The following is a 20,616-nucleotide window of genomic DNA, read 5'->3' as shown; positions in this document are numbered from 1 at the left end:
CCCGCCGCTATTTTAGAAGATTGTACGACCGGGACCCCCACGATGGTATGCAATTTGTGGATATAGGTCTGAGCGTGTCGTTTACGGAGGACACGGGCCAGCATCCGTCCGCATTTATTCCCATGCTCATAATATTTATGGGCCATAAAGCGAAATTGTTTGCGGGTTTGGCGGTCTAGTAGATGCAGAAATAGTTCTCGCAGCTCTGTCAGAGCTTTCAGTGCCTCTGGACTTCCACTAGATTTATGTTGGAGTTCAGCTTTCTGAAGGGCAGTATGTACTCGTGTGAAGTCAGCTTGGCATTCCCTTTTCAACCTGGATCCCTGAGAGTTCAAGGTCCCCCTGACTACAGCCTTATGGGCTTCCCAGATCACTGAATCGCTCAGCTCATCTGTTGGGTTTTCCCTGAAGTAATTAGTTAGAGTGTCTGCGACCTCCTTCACCGCGACCCCGTCATCTAGCAAATTATCGTTAAGCCTCCATGTCCAGGTCCTCTGCATGCCCAAGGGCAGGGCAAAGGCTACTGTCACCGGGGCATGGTCTGAAATCGATATGATGTCAATGGATGCAGACTGAAGTAGCTCCAGAATATTGCGGTCAACATAGATGTGGTCGATGCGTGTGTATACATTGTGTACCTTAGAATAATAACTGTAATCCCGATCTGAAGGGTGTAGCGTCCGCCAACTGACAGAAGATGGGATTGCATAGTCTTGCGGAAGTGTTTAAGGAACATGTAGGAATGTGAGGGTATCACATGGGATGTGTCCAGCTGAGGGTCAGGGCTTACGTTAAAGTCGCCTCATACAATCAGGAAGCCTTCTCTAAAATCTGCTAGAAAGTCCAAAGAACTATCGATAAAAGTGAGTTGGTTTGACGTTGGGGGCATACATTGTTGCAAATGTGTATATTTGTCCAGCTATACTACCCTTCAAAAAACAAATCTGCCCTGGGGGTCTACCCTGTGGTCAGAGGGTTGGAAGGGACACGACTTGTGTATGCCTATGGCTGTACCCCTTGACTTAGGTAATGGGGAGGTGCTCATGAACCACTGGTTAAAGAGATGGGTGGGTAGTCTAGGTGATGACTTTGATGTAAAGTGAGTCTCCTGGAGGAAGATCACCTGAGTCTTCAACCGCTTCAGTTCCCCCCAGAGCTTACTACGCTTATGAGGGAAGCAGAGACCCCTAACATTGTATGTGCTTACCTGCAGTGTAGCCATAGATAGAAATAAGGAAGGGTCACACTTGCAAGCTGGTGGTGCGCTCGGTGCAGACGACAAAATGTCAGAGTTGACCTAGAGAGGGAGGAGTCAGAAAAGAAAAAGCAGAGAAGGAAAAAGATAGACAGAAAAGGGGGGAGAAAAGACATACAGTGGTGTGAAAAAGTGTTTGCCCCCTTCCTCATTTCCTGTTCCTTTGCATGTTTGTCACACTTAAGTGTTTCGGAACATCAAACCAATTTAAACAATAGTCAAGGACAACACAAGTAAACACAAAATGCAATTTGTAAATGAAGGTGTTTATTATTAAAGGTGAAAAAAAATCCAAACCATCATGGCCCTGTGTGAAAAAGTGATTGCCCCCTAAACCTAATAACTGGTTGGGCCACCCTTAGCAGCAACAACTGCAACCAAGCATTTGCGATAACGTGCAATGAGGCTTTTACAGCGTCCTGGAGAAATTTTGGCTCACTCATCTTTGCAGAATTGTCCTAATTCAGTTACATTAGAGGGTTTTCGAGCATGAACGGCCTTTTTAAGGTCATACCACAACATCTCAATAGGATTCAGGTCAGGACTTTGGCTAGGCCACTCCAAAGTCTTCATTTTGTTTTTCTTCAGCCATTCGGTGGTGGACTTGCTGGTGTGTTTAGGATCATTGTCCTGCTGCAGAACCCAAGTTCGTTTCAGCTTGAGTACACGAACAGATGGTCGGACATTCTCCTTCAGGATCTCTTGGTAGACAGCAGAATTCATAGTTCCTTTTATCACGGCAAGTCTTCCAGGTCCTGAAGCAGCAAAACAGCCCCAGACCATCACACTACCACCACCATATTTTACTGTTGGTATAATGTTCTTTTTATGAAATGCAGTGTTCCTTCTACTCCAGATATACTTGGACACACACCTTCCAAAGAGTTCCACTTTTGTCTCATCGGTCCACAGAATGTTGTCCCAAAAGTCTTGGGGATCATCAAGATGTGTTGTGGAGAAATTGAGACGAGCTTTGATGTTCTTTTTGCTCAGCAGTGGTTTTCTCCTTGGAACTCTGCCATGCAGGCCATTTTTGCCCAGTCTTTTCCTGATGGTGGAGGCATGAACGCTGACCTTAACTGAGGCAAGTGAGGCCTGCAGTTCCTTGGACGTTGTTGTGGGGTCTTTTGTGACCTCTTGGATGAGTCGTCGCTGCGCTCTTGGGGTAATTTTGGGCAGCCGGCCACTCCTGGGAAGGTTCACCACTGTTCCATGTCTTCGCCATTTGTGGATAATGGCTCTCACTGTGGTTCGCTGGATTCCCAAAGCTTTGGAAATGGCTTTATAACCCTTTCCAGACTGATAGATCTCAATTACTTTCTTTCTCAATTGTTCCTGAATTTCTTTGGGTCTCGGCATGATGTGTAGCTTTTAAGGATCTTCTGGTGGACCTTACTGTGTCAAGCAGCTCCTATTTAAGTGATGCCTTGATTGTGAACAGGTGTGGCAATAATCAGGCCTGGGTGTGGCTAGAGAAATTGAACTCAGGTGTGGACAACCACAGTTATAGTATGTTTTAACAAGGGGGGCAATCACTTTTTCACACAGGGCCATGATGGTTTGGATTTTTTTTCACCTTTAATAATAAACACCTTCATTTACAAATTGCATTTTGTGTTTACTTGTGTTGTCCTTGACTATTGTTTAAATTGGTTTGATGTTCCGAAACACTTAAGTGTGACAAACATGCAAAGGAACAGGAAATGAGGAAGGGGGCAAACACTTTTTCACACCACTGTATGCGTGAGACACATATAAGGCACATCCGTTAGGACAAGGTGGCCGTGGCCACCCAGGGTTAGAAAACAACTAAGAGTTATGCCAAGGCTCCCCTGCCACAAAAAGGGGGGGGGGAGGCCACAACCCAAGATCCCAATAAGGATCTAAACCTGTAAAAAGAAAAAAATTAAAAACGGGCATCCTACGGGGGGTATGTGGGATCACATAGTGAAGAGGGAAGGGGGTCTCCGTCTCCATCCACCACATCTAACGTGGTGCGGTAGAGGAGGGGGAAAAATAAGAGGTGTAAATGGCCAAGGTGCACCTGGTTCCCCATGGTAAAAACAAAGGAGGAGGGGGGGAGAGAGAAGAAAAGCAAAAACATAAACCAAAAACGAGTGTCTGTTGGGAGCTCTAATTATGACAATCCATAAATCTGCAGATCACAAGAGTGTGTCATTGGCATGAAGGGGCATCTCCCTCAGGTTCCCAGGGTGACAGAGTCCATGGAGGGGTCCATGGATTGCCTCCTGCAATGCCTTCTGCGGTTTTGACTTCTGGCGGTTAGCCACGGTTGTGGTGCTGGCAATCTGGGGGCTGCAAAGTCCGAGGAGCTTCTCCAGTCTGGAAAGTCTACCTGTTCCAGTTCCAAGGAGGCTATGAAGTGCGGAAGGTCATCTTTAGTGCGGAGAGTCATGGTCTTGCCATCCCTGGTGACCAGGAGGGTGAAGGGAAACCCCCACCAGTATGATAAGCCTGCATCAGGGATAGAAGTCAGGAGGGGGCGCAATGCCCTACGTTGCATAAGAGTGCATCTAGAAATGTCCTGGTAGAAAGCCAGGTGTGCGCCATCAAAGTCAAAATAGGGTTTTCCTCTCATTTTCTGCATGATGCGATCCTTAAGTGTGTACTTATGTAGCTTGCAGATGATGTTTCTCGGGTTATTCACATCTTGAGAGGGGGGCTTCAGGGACCTATGTGCTTGATCAATTTCTACAGTAGCGGTGGCAGGCAGACCCAGTATTTCGTTAAAGACACCCTCCAGGGTGGGAATAATGTCCCTAGCTCCGGTGGCCTCGGGGAGGCCTCGGATCCTAATGTTGGCTCTGCGACTGCCGTTCTCTGTGTCATCCAACTGGCAAAGCAAAGCCTCAATCTGACGTCCTTGCGTGTCACATTTGTCCTGCAGCATGGACATAACAGGGAGGGTCTCCTCGAACCTCTGTTCCAGGGACTCCAACCTACCCCCTAGATGTGCTGTGTCTGTCTTAAGCTGAGCAATGTCCTCTTTAAACGCTTTTTCCACCCTGTCAGCAAAGGGCTCCAGGTCAGCCTTGGTGGGGAGGGACAGAATATGGTGCCTGATGTCAGTGTCAGCCAGGGGGTCCGGTTCATCTGGGGCCCCTTCCATCAATGCGGGGGGACCCTGGGGAGGTTGGGGGAGTTGAGTCACTTACCGACCGAGGGGAAGGTATAGGCGATGTGTCCCGCCGGTTCGACTTCGCGGTTGTGGACGGTGCGGCTTTGCATGTTTTCAGGGCCTTCGTGGCCTGCGCCATTTTGGAGGCCTCCTCCTGCCCCGGGAAGAAGTTATCCAGCTGGGCTTGCCTCGATCAGTCCATCCGCGGGTGCAGGGAGGATGTCCGGCTCCTGTGGGACATGTCTGCCCGAGAATGGGGAAGATATCACCCTCCTTTCACTGATAATGTGCGGCGGAGCTGAGGAGACACACGTCTTCACTCCTCCATGGTCAGGCCACGCCCCCCTACATGTTATTATTAATAAACTATCAATGACCCGAGTATCCCAGCTATTGTGACACATACAAATAAAACAGATGTGGTAACAAGTCACCAAGCGGGGATTATCCTCAGACCGGGAAATCTGTCCTCCAGGGGGCAGGAGAGCGATAGTGAGTATGATGACATGGCGGCTGATTTTCATTTCATAGAATTATTGTAATATATCCGAAATCCACATATCAGAGGACATCATTTCCTCTACATCACTTCCCCTTTAGGCTCCTCCCACTAGAAGAACAACCCCTCCCCCAGACATTTCTCCAGCATTCTTATAGTGTTTTCAGAGCTTCATAAACACAATGAAGACACATGATAAATGTCATAGAAGTGTTACTGAGCATTGCTTCCTTCTACATAATCATCAGACGTGTGAGCGAGTCCTAAGGGGGTCTATTCCATCCTATTTTCTGCTTGTTAGGAATATGGATGGTCATTCCATATGTACAGAGCCTGGTCACTGTTCTACTATAAGGGGAACCCCAAATCCCATGGATGAGATTACAAAGAGAGAGGAGAAGACATGAGAAGAGGACAGGTGATGGAAGATTCTACATGGGTGAGGTTGGAGGACACCCAGAGATAGAAGGAGACACTGAGAGACGGGAACAATCACAAGACATCACATTTCCCCATCACGGCACATCACACATTTATTTTACCGTAATTCCTGAATTTTACTCTCCGGGTTCATCAGAAAGGAAAGAGAATCAGACATCCATCCATATCCTGAAGAGGAGGAATCTTCTTCTTTGTCCTCTCCCGGACAATCTGTACTGGAAATAGTACAAAACTCAAATCTAAAAGCCAATAATGAGATAATAATTAGCACCAAGAATGTATGACCTCTGACACCAAGAATAACAATGTAACCCCCAACATTTCCCTTCCACATGGCTGCCGTCCCTCTGGCTCTACAGCCTCATACTGGACCTGATGAGGACTTCTCATTGGTGGCTATGAGTGGTCTTTGAAGTCACACTCCAGACAAAACTTAAAGGAGGCCCCTGATATGTATACGGGGTCTCTGGCCTTCCTACACAGGGGTCTCCATTCAGCTTCTGGAAAATCCTGGAACACCACTTTGGTTCCAGATATAAAATGCAGTCCAGACATTCCCATCTCCGCCCACTTCTGCAGACAATTGGCTCCTCCAATGTTGGGATGATGATGTCACACCCCTGGCATTATTTCCCTCCCCCACATCTCTGAACACGAAGCTTTCCCTCCAAATGTTCTGTGTGATAAATGGTATAATTGGGGGCAGGAAAAGGGTTAATACGATGTATATGATGTGATTATTACCAGAAGTTGTGTAGAAGGTGATATGTGGGAACCACCATTTAGCTCTGGTTCACACAGCTCAACATGAAAGTCGCAGCCACTTCCAGCTTGACTTTGCTCTACAACTTCCCGGCGACCAGGTGCGACTTCAAAGTGACTTTACTGAGAAGCATTCCTATGTGACTCTGATGGATCCGTTTTTATAGCGTGTTTTGTCACATGACAAAAAATGCGTCTGATAACCGTGATTGGGGCGTCATTAACAATCAGGGTGCATTTACATCTGCATGATTCTGAATGCACATCAACCGCACAGAAATTGTGTGCTTTGCCGCACGTTTCAGAAATGCGCTGCGACCGTGCGTCACGCTTGTACTACGAAAATGGCGAGCACCATGCATGTTTCCAAAACGTGTGGCAAAGCATCCATTTTCCTGCAGGCTGCCGGGCATTCAGAAACTTTCAGACCATAGGCATGCACACCGGTGCTGTAAGAGACTGTATAGGGCGCTACCTGTGAGACAGTTTCCCATTGAGCAGTCAGGGAGGCATGTAAGAGCCGCTTAGTGCTTTAAACTGTAATCTAATGTCACTGCTTGCAGATAGGAGCTGTCAAAACTCGGGGCTGAGGTCGGGGGTGGGTGGGACCAAACAGCTAGCCTATCAAACACACTGATGTCGAGGGCTGGGTGGGCCACTCCGTGTATGTGGCTCCACCCACTTTCTATCTCTTACCTGCCTAGCTGACTGCTCAATGGGAAACTTCCCCTCTCCTAGATCAGAGCCAATCTGTGCCGCCTATCAATTCCCATCATTGCCAACCAATGCCACCTATCAGTGCCCACCAGTGCCACATGTCAGTGCCAATCATTGCCCACCAGTGCCACATGTCAATGCCCACCAGTGCCACCTGTCAGTGCCCAGTGCCACCTGTCAGTGCCAATCCGTGCTGCCAGTCAGTGCCAGCCAATGCCACATATCAGTGCCAATCAATCCCCAACAGTGCTGCCCATCAGTACTCATCAGTTTTGCCTATTAGTTCCAATCAGTGCCGCCTATCAGTGTTGCCTATCAGTGCCATCTATCAGTGCCCATCAGTGCTGCCTATTAATGGCCATCAGTGCCACCTATCAGTGATGACTATCAGTGCCCATCAGTGCCGCCCATCAGTGCCAATCAGTCCTGTACCACCTATCAGTGCCCATGAGTGCTGCCAATCAGTGTCACCTATCAGTGCTCCCTCCACCAAACGATTTGGACCAGTGCACCAAGCAAGATCCATAAAGACATGGATGAGTGAGTTTGGGGTGGAGGAACTTGACTGACCAGCACATTAAAGTAGAGACTGTGAGCCAGGCCTTCTCATCCAACTTTAGTGCCTGACCTCACAAATGCTCTTCTGGAAGAATACTTCTGGTAATACAGTGTGTGTGTGTGTGTGTAATATAATATATATACACTCACACACATATACAGATGCATGCGTGTTTGAGCTTTGGGGTGCACACCCTAATGCAATAGGCTGAGCACGCCTATGGTGCAGACGCCAACGAATGGTATCGCAAGTGCAATGTGTGTTGTGGCACATTTTCAAAATACACAGCAAAGCATGCGTTTTCTTGCGGGTTGCTGTCAGTTGTAAATACGTTACCATTCATTCACATTTGTACATTTCCAACTGCACAGCAACCTGCAAGAAAATCTAGGTTGGGCAGAACATTCCAGTGAATGGGCTCCCTATACACAATGTGTGATTACACATGGAAAATACATAAATAATGGAAGTGGGAATGTGCGTTTCCGCTACACTCAGGAGTGACTGGGATATGTTAGGAGGAAGATTTTAGGCAGCAAGGATGACCAGGGAGGAGAGGTGGGGGGTAAAGAAGCCTCAGAAGTCGCAGCAAAGTCTTAAAGATTCAGACAAATGTGCGACTTTCATGTGATTTTACATTGAAGTCTATGGGAGTCGTGCAGCACAAGAATCACCCAAAAGTAGTGCAGGACGTACAATAAAATCTTTGTTTATTTACCTGACCTGCAACTTTACATGTCATCAGAATGTCACTGGAAAATTGCTGTAGTGTGAAGCAGGGCTTTGGGCTGAGGAAAGTGAGTTCCCAGGACTTCTAACAAGTGTGGTAGATGGAGAACATGTCTGATAATCACCGTTATACTGTATGCAGGTTCCTGCCCATTCTCTGAATTCAGTTAGGATATCCTCACACTCACTTACCCGACCTTCTGACTCCTGTGTAGGAATGGAGATAGAAGTTTCTGGCACTCTGGACCCACAGTGAGACCTAGAAAATCTAAAGACTGAAAACTTTCTCTCTTCAAAGTCTTCAAGCAATAGATCAGCTGCTTGGAAAAATTCCTGTTCATCCACAATTCATCAGTATATGAGCCCCGCAGCTTCAAATCTGTACAACCCGACATGACTCTCCTAATGAAGTCCTCATCCTGAGTCTCATACAGACAGAAGATGGTCTGAGTACAGAAAGTCTGACGATTGTCCTCCATGGCCCATTCTATGATTGCAGGTTTGGCTCGGAGTGAGATGGAGATTCCTGTGACCTCTGAGAATGTCTTCACCTGATTTTCATTTAAGAGACCAAACAGGAATTGTACAGATAATGATAAATGTGAGGAATATAAACTGAGGCCACGGGGTGATTCCTCTTTATAGATCTCCGGGAGGAAAGTACCTTCCATAGACCCAGACCCATCATCCATCCCATAATAGAGAGCAGCAAGGAACTCCTGTACACTTAGGTGGATGAAGCTGTAGCAGGTTTGGCTGCGGACGTCCCAACGAAAGATGTTCTCATTCAGAAATACAGACTCCACCTCATCCAGAGAAAGTCCATGTCTTTCTAGATCTTTCTTCTCAAATAAGATTTGTTGGTTCAGAACTCCCTGATTGGCCAGAGCACACAGCTTCTTCAGACAGGTTTGTTTCCGGTGTACAGACTGCTCCTTCTTGCTGTGATGGGTTAGTAAAACCTCCAGGAAGAGAAGATAAATTGAAGTCGTTGTACGACACTGAATTACATCCAAATCTTTTCTTATTTCTTGTTTCATTACAGTGCAGACAATCCAGCATGTGATGGGGATGGCACACATGGTGTACACAACGTCATTGTCTTTTATTATACTGAGAACCTTGTCTGCATCTTCTTTATTTCCATAGAATTTATGGACATATTCCTCTCGATCTTCCCTTGTAAATCCCTGGATTTCCACATTGCGATAATCATCAATGAATGTGTTAAGTTTCTTCATGGCCAGTGACCTTGTGGTGATGATCAGAAAAGATTCTGGGAGAACCTGTCCCCTGAGCAAGCTTTGGAGAATTATTTCTTTGTGGGTTTCCATAGAAATGTCAAGACAACCCTCAGATTTCTCCTTCAGAGTCCACCTCAGTTCATCAAACCCATCAACTATGGTGAGAAGTTTTCTCTGACTTCCAGGATCCTTCAGAACATACACCAGGTCATGTGAACTCAGTCTGCAGGTTCTGGATAAAAGTCCCACAAGACTTATGTTTTCAGGGATGGTGTTGATTTCTCTACAGCTCAGATAAAACACAAAATCAAACTTGTCTCGGTAGAGATCCCCAGAGGCCCAGTCCAGCATGATCTTCTTGGAGGTCATTGTTTTTCCAATCCCAGCAGGTCCTTGTAACACCACAATCTTAGGGATGAACCCATATTTATCAGGGTCAAAGAGGGCCTGGATTGTGGTTGGGGATCTTTTCTCCATGATCTGTAGATGTCTTCTGCCTGAACTCCTTATTTCTTCTTCTTTTCCTTCTTTATTCTGGGGTCCCTTTATCATCAATAAATTGGTGAATCTTTCCTGTAGATGAACAGCCTCCCCCATAGAGGAATTATATTCTTTAATCCTCTGAAATTTGTCTTTCTCTCTGTGTTCTTTACTGATGTCTTTATGAGAGAAAAGAGAATTTATTCCTCATACACACATGACATATTATTTATAACACAGAGTTGGGAATATTGTATTCTAACCATAAACCTGAAGAATGGAACCCTGAAAGAAGATATCCCATGAAATACAGGACTATGGAAGCATCCAAACTATGGACACACCATCCAGACCAGAGGCATAAATAGAACCTACAGGGCTCTGGTGCAAGAAACCATGAAGTGTACCCCCTGACTGCTGGGGCCCTTTCCATCAGTCTCGGGCCCTTTCCTCTGGTCCCAGGTCCCCTCCCTCTGAGGCAGGAAAGAGTTGCCACCTTATCCATTTAAACCCGAACACATAGTGATTACACAGGTTCTGTGGCTGATTAAGGTGGTAATTAAACTCACTTGGTGTCTTATCTGCACTAAATTAGTCTCAGAACCTGTGTAATTCATATATATTTGGGTTTAAAGGGATGAGGTGGCAACCCTAAGGCAGGGGCCCTTTCTGCTTGTTCCTGTCGTGGGGCCCTTTATAAGCCATGGTTCAAAATGCTGCAACTTATTATGTGACTTTCAATACAAAGTCGTATGACAAGCCAAAACACATTCATTTCAATGGGCGCTGTCCTAATAAATGTGACTAACTTCACAGCAACAAAGAAAAAGGCAATACTTTTCTATGGCGTTGGTGTGATTTGAGTGGCATAGACTGCAATGTCAAATCACAAAATTGCAAACAAGTCACAAGGAAATTGCAAGCAAGTCACACAACTTTGGGATCACAACAGTCTGAACTGAGCCCATGTTCTGAAGTGGGCCCCCTTCCTGCCATCTTGGACCCCCTACAGTGGCAGAACACCAGGGCCCGGTCTTAAGTGCAACCTTTGCGACCCTGGTAGTTCCACCACTGATCTGGACTACAATAAAAACAAAATGTTCATCCAGAAGAGATTTCATATGAAACGTGGAGTTCCTACTAACCTGATAATGTTTTGCCATGTGTCGTTTTCTTCAGTTTGGCTGGAAATAAGATTAGGGAAGCGATTAGTCCTGACAAACCTCTGAAATGTATAAAATAATAACTAAGAGAGTTTTTAGTGTAGCAGATCCCCCCAGACACCATCATCCCACCAACCCTCTGTAGATTGGAGTCTCTCCTCCTCCAGGTGATGGGGAGCGTCTTTGTCTGCCTGGTAACATCTCAGCACATTGCAGTGACATGTGACCATGGTGGAGGGACCAGAAAAGCCCCCAATTCTCTATGCAGGGATTACAGGCACACACCTAGAATCTGGAGCCTTGACTCCTCTTTCTGATGGAGGTTCAGGTGGATGCATGGGGCACAAGGCTCAGAACCCCGAGCAACAATCATGAGGGTATCCTAGGAATACAGCTATAAATATGGAGGTTCTGTATAATAGACAAGTGGCTGTGATTGTATTGCTCTGCTCGGCATGCTGAGTGATGTCATGTGTTATGGTGACTGACTGCCGGCATTCTGGAGAAGTGATAGCCCTTGTACACACGGTCGGAGAATCCATCGGAATGTGTCCTATCGGACCGTGTTGTTGGATAATCCGACTGTGTGTGGTATGCATCGGACTGATTCTGTCGGAATATCCGTCGGACCCAATTTTCCAACATGTTGGAAATATTTTCCAACCAACTGGTTCGATCGGACATACTTCGATCATGTGTAAAGAATTTTGATCGGACCAAGTGCCACGCATGCTCAGATCAAATTCCTACATCAAAGCTATTGGCTACTAGTCCCATCGTAACGAAATTACGTCATCACGTTTTGAATGATCAGATTTTTTGACAACTTATGCCGCGTACACACGATCAAACAATCCGGTGGAAAAGTCCGGCAAACTCAAGTCCGCCAAACAATCCCCCCGTGTGTAGCCTCCGGCATACTTTTTTGACACGAAAGTACGGCGGACTTAGAATGCCGTGTTGCACTCCAATCTTCCTGCCGGACTCGCATTTCGGCGGACAATCCGACCGTGTGTATGCCAGTCCGCCGTACTTCTGAAATGAGTGGACTTTTCCCGCCCGGAGAAAAGTCCGCTCATTTCGAGCGGGTCTCCAGGTAGGCGGGGCCCGCGAAGGAGACGTCGCTGGCCCCGCCGCCTGGTATGAACTTAAAGGGGAACCCCAACGCCGAAAAAAAATCGGCGTGGGGGTCCCCCCCAAGTCCGCAACAGACCCTTGTCCGAGCACTCTACCCGGCCGGCCACGAAAGAGGGGGCGAGCGAGCGCCCCCCCCCCGAGCCGTACCAGGCCGCGTGCCCTCAACATGGGGGGTGCCTTGGGGAAGGGGGGCCGCGCGGCCCCCCCACCCCAAAGCACCTTGTCCCCATGTTGATAAGGACAAGGACCTCTTCTCGACAACCCTGGCCATTGGTTGTTGGGGTCTGCGGGCGGGGGGCTTATCGCAATCCGGGAGCCCCCTTTAATAAGGGGGCCCCCCGGATACCGGCCCCCCACCCTATGTGAATGAGTATGGGGTACAATGTACCCCTACCCATTCACCTGTAAAATAAAAGTACAAAAAAAAACACAACACACGAGATAAAATACTTTATTGCACAGCTCCGGGGGTCTTCCGTCTTCGGGGGTCTTCTCGCCGGACTCCTCCGCTATCTTCTTGTAGCTCTTTTGCTAGCGGAGGAGTCCGGCTTTCTTCCTCGCCGCCGGCCTCTTCTTCCGACTTCGGAGGTCTTGTCCCCCTCTTCGGTTCTTCTGCCGGGCCACCGCGCCTTCTTATAGCTCTTTTACAGGAGGTGGCCCGGTCTTCTGTCGCCGCCGCCGCCGCCTTCCGTTCTTCTTCTTCTTCTTCTCCAGGAGATGTTGACTCAACGATCTCTCCGGCCACAATGCCAGGGACGCGCTGCGCGGCGACTTATATAGGGACAAGGGGCGGTGTCACATGGCTTTATGTCACATGGGTTGATGTCACATGGGGACTGTGACATCGTAAGGGGGCGGGGTCACCATGTGACACCAACCCATGTGACATAAAGCCATGTGACACCGCCCCTTGTCCCTATATAAGTGGCAGCGCAGCGCGTCCCTGGCATTGCGGCCGGAGAGATCGTCGAGTCAACATCTCCTGGAGAAGAAGAAGAAGAAGAACGGTAGGCGGCGGCGACAGAAGAACCGAAGAGGGGGACAAGACCCCCGAAGTCGGAAGAAGAGGCGGCGGCGAGGAAGAAAGCCGGACTCCTCCGCTAGTAAAAGAGCTACAAGAAGATAGCGGAGGAGTCTGGCGAGAAGACCCCCGAAGACGGAAGACCCCCGGAGCTGTGCAATAAAGTATTTTATCTCGTGTGTTGTGTTTTTTTTGTACTTTTATTTTACAGGTGAATGGGTAGGGGTACATTGTACCCCATACTCATTCACATAGGGTGGGGGGCCGGTATCCGGGGGCCCCCTTATTAAAGGGGGCTCCCGGATTCCGATAAGCCCCTCGCCGCAGACCCCGACAACCAACGGCCAGGGTTGTCGGGAAGAGGCCCTTGTCCTCATCAACATGGGGACAAGGTGCTTTGGGGTGTTGAGGGGCACGCGTCTGGTACGGCTCAGGAGGGGGGGGCGCTCGCTCGCCCCCCCTTTTTTTGGCTGGCTGGGTAGCGTGCTCGGACAAGGGTCTGTTGTGGACTTGGGGGGGACCCCCACGCCGATTTTTTTTCAGCGTTGGGGTTCCCCTTTAAGTCCATACCAGGGCCAGCAACGTCTCCTTCGCGGGCCCCGCCTACCTGGAGACGAGCTCGAAATGAGCGGACTTTCCTCTGCGTGTGTGGGCGAGTCCGTTCATTTCAAAAGTAGGGCTGATAGTACGGCGGACTTAGTACGCCATATTAGTCCGCTGAAAAACTGCCGTGTGTGGGCAAGTAGCCCGTTCGGAAAGTCCGACGGACAGTCTGGCGGGAAGTCCGCCAGACTAAGTACGTCGGACATACCGCTACGAGTGTACGCGGCTTTAGTCCGACCGTGTGTATGCAACAGTTTCGGACAAGATCCGACAGGCAAAATCCGACGGACAAAATCTGACGGATTTGGTTGGCAGAATGTCCGACCGTGTGTACAGGGGCTTACTCTGCTTCCCTCTTACATTTTATTTTATTCTGTAAACTCCCTCAGTAAAAAGATTGATTAATCCTTTAGGGACTGAGGGGAAATCAAATGTTAATGCCTGAACACAATTTTGCAACTGTGACCTCTGTTAGTAAATCTGTACATATCATCACAACTACATTGTGTATCCGGGTGGATTATACCGTATTAATTTCAGGAGTTGTGGTTTGTACCCGTAGTATGGCCTAAAAAACATTTCACATATTTTGCTTTTTTATCCTACCTAAAAAATCTGACACTGATACTAATTTAGAAAATGTTTAACCACTTCCTGACCGGCTCACACTGATATATGTCGGCACTTTGAAGAGGAATATCGCCTTTTATGACGGCAGCTGCCATAACCCCGGTATCCTCTTCTTCAGTGAGCGGTCCAGTTTCTGATAAAAGTGGTCTCTGTGGCGGATTCACTGCACAATCACTTTTATCGGTAGCGGGAGAGGGGGCCCCCCCTCACACCACTCTCCGATGCCCTCCGCCGCTCACCGGAGCCGTTGTAGCGGCGGAGGTGATCACGTCCTCTCCCGTGTGTGGCATGAAGCTGAGGGAGGGGAAGATGGCCCCCACTTGTCTCCATACTATCGCAGGGCGGAAGCAATGTCAGAACATCATTTTTGTGTAAATATGAGATCTGAGGTCTTTTTGATTCCAGATCTCATATTTAAGAGGTCCTGTCATGCTTTATTCTATTACAAGGGATGTTTATATTCCTTGTAATAGGAATAAAAGTGACACCTTTTTTTGTAAAAGAACAGTGTAAAAATAAAAAAAATAAAAGGTAAAATAAATAAGAAAAAATGTAAACGTGCCCCGTCCTGCCAAGCTCACGTGCAGAAGCAAATACATACGTGAGCAGCGCCCGCATATGAAAACGGTGTTCAAACTACACATGTGAGGTATCGCTGAGATCGATAGAGCGAGAGCAATAATTCTAGCCCTAGACCTCCTCTGTAACTCAAAATATGCAACCTATAGAACTTTTTATACGTCACCTATGGAGATTTTTAAGGGTAAAAGCTTGTCATCATTCCACGAGTGGGCACATCTTTGAAACGTGACATAGTGGGTATCAATTTACTCTTCGTAACATTATCTTTAACAATATAAAAAAAAACGGTCTAACTTTACTGTTGTCTTTTTTTTATATAAAAAAAAATTATTTTTTTACAAAAAAAAAAGTGTACTTGTAAGAAAATACGGTGTGACAGAAAGTATTGCACGACTGCCATTTTATTCTCTAGGGTGTTAGAAAAAAATATATAATGTCTAAGTATTTTTCTAGCAAAAAAAACTGTTTTTAACTTGTAAACACCAAATCTCAGAGAGAGGCTCGGCCCTTAAGTTGTTAAAAATAAAAATACCCAAAATACACCAACCCTGGCCATAAAACTAAATCTAGCACTGACCCGGATCAAACCTTGATCTAGCTATTTTTTTCTTTATTAGAAAGAACACAATGTATAATATAATATATCCTGTAAGTATACAATGTATTCTATAATGGATCATGTATGTATACAATGTATTATATAATGGATTCTGTATGTATACAATGTATCTTTCTCTCCATTTGGAAAAGAAAAAAAACACAGGGGTGAGCTTCCCAGACACACATGATTGCCAGAGGTTATCACAGTGATCATGTGACAGGGAACCGGGAGTCCCGGATTCTGATCATTAGTACAATCCCCGGGATCTTGGTGGGATCCTAGTTTCTGTGTAGCGCTCTCTCAGCACAAAGGGAGGTACCCAGATATGTGGCCCCCCAGAATAAAGACCCTTTTTGTGAGGCCCCATAAGTGCGTACTGTCAGTGAGAAGGGGATCATCCAGTTGAAATCTCCTGATTGGTTAATGGCTTTCCCTGGATGACATTCCTTGTTCTTCCTCTCACAGATATTGATCAGGAATTGGTAGGAAATTGTCATTATAGATGGGAACTCACCATGTTGTGCTCTCCTCTCCTGGAGGTCATTTGCGGGTCCCTTCAGACCGATCAGTGTAAAGACATCAACGGTGACATCCAGAGCCCCTTCTTCTCCATATGTGTCTATCAGTATGTCCTTGGTGGTGATCCAGTCTGCATTTTCTAGTTTTCCTCGGGGGATGGGACGTTCATCTTTATAGGAGAAATCAGACAATTTGTTCCTAAATCTCTTGAAGTCACTTCCTTTCAGATCCTCCAGAGAATATATGAGAAGATCCCCGGGGGTTTGTGGGACCTTTCCCAGGACACCAGGAGCCGACCCTGCAGAGAGGACAATCAGCAACCATAAACATTCATCCTGATTGGAGGATTTCTGACATATGACAGCAGACAAGTCTGTACTGGCAGCCAACGATGCTATAAAGAGCATATAGAAGGCAAAGGAAATGATCCCCAATATGTCTATATGTACATTATCTTATGGAGGGATTGGATTCCCTGTGGTAATCTCATATGATTGCCTCCATAGTGGTAAATTACCTCTCAGATGGATTAACCCCCCTGACGGTATTCCCGAGGCTGGCTCGGGGTGGAATTTTCATACCAAAAGCGGTATTCCCGAGCCAGCCTCGGGACAGCATCGCTGGATCCAGGAGGAGGATTACTTACCTTCTCCCTCGGATCCAGCGTTGTCTCCCCGCTGTACGAGCGAGCCGTGTCTCGCTCGATGCATTACATCGCCGATCTCCGTGCCCTGCGAGCGTTGCGACGCACGGGCACGAAGATCGGCGCCAAATTCAAAAAGTGAAACAAACAGTATACATACAGCATAATGTAATCTTACAGATTACATTGCTGTATGTAAATATTTCACATCCCCAGTGTCCCTAGTGGTCTGCCCAGTGTCCTGCATGTAGTTTTATATAATAAAAACTGTTCTTTATGCCTGGAAACTGGAGATTGTCCATAGCAACCAAAACTGTCACTGTACATCAAAAATGATTTTAGACCAGCTAGAAAACAGCGATAATAAATTAGAATCACTCGCAGAATTGAGCGATAGCGATTTGTGGGGAGATCCGTCATCAAATACTGAAATGTAATGACAGTGACAATTCTGCAACTGAGCAAATTTCTGTGTTTTTGATTTGATTACATTATTGAATAATTTTTATTATTGTTATATTATTATTTGGTACAATTATTTATAATTATTTCTTATATTATAATTTATGATTTAATTTTTCAAACTTTATTATACCCGGGATGTCTGCTACACTCTGGTTTGGACAGATTTAAGTGAGTTATTCCTAAGAATTACAGGACTACAATATAAAACGCCAAATTTTCATGCAAAATAATGGTACCGCTTTTAGCACCTAAAATCCGAAATAATCGTACCGCCAGGGAGGTTAATATTGGATTCAAACAACTAGGGGGCTATTTTTTTTATCACCTTTGTGAAGTCCCTATAATGTGTCTAATATGTTTATTTCCTATGATCATCAGCTCCATCTAGTGGTCAAATGCCATATCTTACTGGTTGAGGTATTTCAAGAAAATAATAATGTATTATGAGCTGATGATCATAGGAAGTAAACCTATTAGACAAATTACGGGGATTATTAGTGATGACTGTACAAATGACACAAACTCATAGTAATTATTTTATATGCAGACCTCCTAATGTATGGATGATCATTTTAAACATCATGTTTATTGACTGTTTCATAGTAAACTAAAAGAAAAATATAAAACTTTTAAAAAACCTTCCCCCCTGAATAATGAGGAGTCTCATCAGTGTGAACTAAGAACTCTGATTACCCCAAAATCTCCCAGCAATATGTGTCATGTGACACGGGGCTGTTTTATTCTTAGGATTATAGATAAAGTATTCCCCCGACCACTACACAAAAATAGCCAAACAATTTAGGGTCCTCCAGTCATTATGGATCACTGGACCATCTCAATAATTTCCATCAATGATAAATAAAATCTGAAGACACAGGAATGCGATGGTGGAATTGATGAAGACTCCTGAACTCTTCTAATGGGTGGACTGACCAGATGTCTACAGGAAATGCCCAGACTATGGAGACATAAGATTTCTATCATCTAATTCCAATCTCTGGAGATGTGAGGTGGAGGAAAACATTGGAAAGGATTGTCAGGATCAGCAGTCATACCTTGTGAGGAGGAGGATGAGGAGGAAGAGGTCGCCATGGCATCAGGAGATGATCCGAGATGACATCACCTGGAAGGACCACAAAAGAATAATAACTTCATTTGTAGTTCGATGAACGGAACCAATAAGGAGCATGTGTTCCCTTCTGTGGAAAACAATTGGCTGACTGGTTGTCCAATTAGAAAGTATTAGGCCGCGTACACACGCGCGGACTGTTCGCCCAACCTTGTTCGGCAAACAGTTTCATCAAACAGTCCGCTCAAAATTTGCATGAGCGGACTTGCCCACACACGAGCGGACTGTTTGACGAACAAGGTTGGGCAAACAGTTCGCTCAACTTTTGAAATGAACGGACTCGCCCACGTAAGGAGGAGGCAAATCCGCCCATTTCAAGCGCGTGTACAGGTAGGCGGGGCCCGCGAAGGAGACGTCGCGGGCTCCGCCGCCTGGAATGGGCTTAAAGGGGAACCCCAACGCCGAAAAAAATCGGCGTGGGGTTCCCCCCCAAGTCCACACCAGACCCTTGTCCGAGCACGCTACCCGGCCGGCCAGGAAAGGGGGGCGAGCGAGCGCGCCCCCCCTCCTGAGCCGTACCAGGCCGCGTGCCCTCAACATGGGGGGGTGCCTTGGGGAAGGGGGGGCCGCGCGGCCCCCCCACCCCAAAGCACCTTGTCCCCATGTTGATGAGGACAAGGGCCTCTTCCCGACAACCCTGGCCGTTGGTTGTCGGGGTCTGCGGGCGGGGGGCTTATCGGAATCCGGGAGCCCCCTTTAAGAAGGGGGCCCCCAGATACCGGCCCCCCACCCTATGTGAATGAGTATGGGGTACAATGTACCCCTACCCATTCACCTGTGAAATAAAGTACAAAAAAAAACACAACACAGGGGAAAAAATATTTTATTGCACAGCTCCGGGGGTCTTCCGTCTTCGGGGGTCTTCTCGCCGGACTCCTCCGCTATGTGTGTGTAGCTCTTTTGCTAGCGGAGGAGTCCGGCTTTCTTCCTCCCCGCCGCCATCCTCTTCTCCCGACTTCGGGGGTCTTGTCCCCCTCTTCGGTTCTTCTGCCGGGCCACCGCGCCTGGTCCGGTGGCCCGGTCTTCTGTCGCCGTCTTCCGTTCTTCTGTCGCCGCCTTCGGTTCTTCTGCCGGGCCACCGCGCCTTCTTGTAGCTCTTTTACAGGCGGTGGCCCGGTCTTCTGTCGCCGATGTCGCCGCCGACTTCCGTTCGTGTTCTTCTTCTTGTTCTTCTCCAGGAGATGTTGACACGTCGCTCCCTCCGGCCGGAATGCCAGAGCCGCCCTGCGCTGTCACTTATATAGTGACAATGGGGCAGGGTCACATGGTACATGTCACATGGGTTGGTCACATGGTGACCCCGCCCCCTTACGATGTCATAGTCCCCATGTGACATCAACCCATGTGACCAACCCATGTGACATATACCATGTGACACCGCCCCATTGTCACTATATAAGTGACCGCAGAGCGCGTCCCTGGCATTCCGGCCGGAGAGCTCGTCGAGTCAACATCTCCAGGAGAAGAAGAAGAAGAAGAACAAGAAGAAGAACGGAAGGCGACAGCGGCGACAGAAGACCGGGCCACCGCCTGTAAAAGAGCTACAAGAAGGCGCGGTGGCCCGGCAGAAGAACCGAAGGCGGCGACAGAAGAACGGAAGACGGCGACAGAAGACCGGGCCACCGGACCAGGCGCGGTGGCCCGGCAGAAGAACCGAAGAGGGGGACAAGACCCCCGAAGTCGGGAGAAGAGGCCGGCGGCGGGGAGGAAGAAAGCCGGACTCCTCCGCTAGCAAAAGAGCTACACACACATAGCGGAGGAGTCCGGCGAGAAGACCCCCGAAGACGGAAGACCCCCGGAGCTGTGCAATAAAATATTTTTTCCCCTGTGTTGTGTTTTTTTTTGTACTTTATTTCACAGGTGAATGGGTAGGGGTACATTGTACCCCATACTCATTCACATAGGGTGGGGGGCCGGTATCCGGGGGCCCCCTTCTTAAAGGGGGCTCCCGGATTCCGATAAGCCCCCCGCCCGCAGACCCCGACAACCAACGGCCAGGGTTGTCGGGAAGAGGCCCTTGTCCTCATCAACATGGGGACAAGGTGCTTTGGGGTGGGGGGGCCGCGCGGCCCCCCCTTCCCCAAGGCACCCCCCCATGTTGAGGGCACGCGGCCTGGTACGGCTCAGGAGGGGGGGCGCGCTCGCTCGCCCCCCTTTCCTGGCCGGCCGGGTAGCGTGCTCGGACAAGGGTCTGGTGTGGACTTGGGGGGGGAACCCCACGCCGATTTTTTTCGGCGTTGGGGTTCCCCTTTAAGCCCATTCCAGGCGGCGGAGCCCGCGACGTCTCCTTCGCGGGCC

The 20,616-nt window shown here is 47.8% G+C and overlaps 1 protein-coding gene across 1 annotated transcript in view; it reads right to left on the bottom strand.

Moving 5' to 3' along the window:
* The window catches only part of LOC143961724 (NACHT, LRR and PYD domains-containing protein 3-like), a 118,027-nt gene that overhangs the window by 60,596 nt on the left and 36,815 nt on the right, over positions 1 to 20,616 (bottom strand). The window contains exons 2-6 of the mRNA XM_077471055.1: positions 18,245 to 18,312; positions 16,077 to 16,379; positions 10,971 to 11,009; positions 8,294 to 10,004; positions 5,436 to 5,573 (exon numbers count right to left, since the gene is read on the bottom strand). Of these exons, the coding sequence (XP_077327181.1) occupies positions 5,436 to 5,573; positions 8,294 to 10,004; positions 10,971 to 11,009; positions 16,077 to 16,379; positions 18,245 to 18,281 (2,228 nt within the window). The 5' untranslated portion in view covers positions 18,282 to 18,312. The remainder of the gene's footprint in view (positions 1 to 5,435; positions 5,574 to 8,293; positions 10,005 to 10,970; positions 11,010 to 16,076; positions 16,380 to 18,244; positions 18,313 to 20,616) is intronic.

The sequence above is a fragment of the Lithobates pipiens genome, unplaced genomic scaffold, assembly GCF_037356315.1.
Source record: "Lithobates pipiens isolate NorthernLeopardFrog02 unplaced genomic scaffold, aLitPip1_a1.2 Scaffold_8, whole genome shotgun sequence".
Lineage (NCBI taxonomy): Eukaryota > Metazoa > Chordata > Amphibia > Anura > Ranidae > Lithobates > Lithobates pipiens.
Note: the sequence above shows the minus strand (reverse complement) of the source record. Positions and strands in the feature narration are given on the sequence as shown.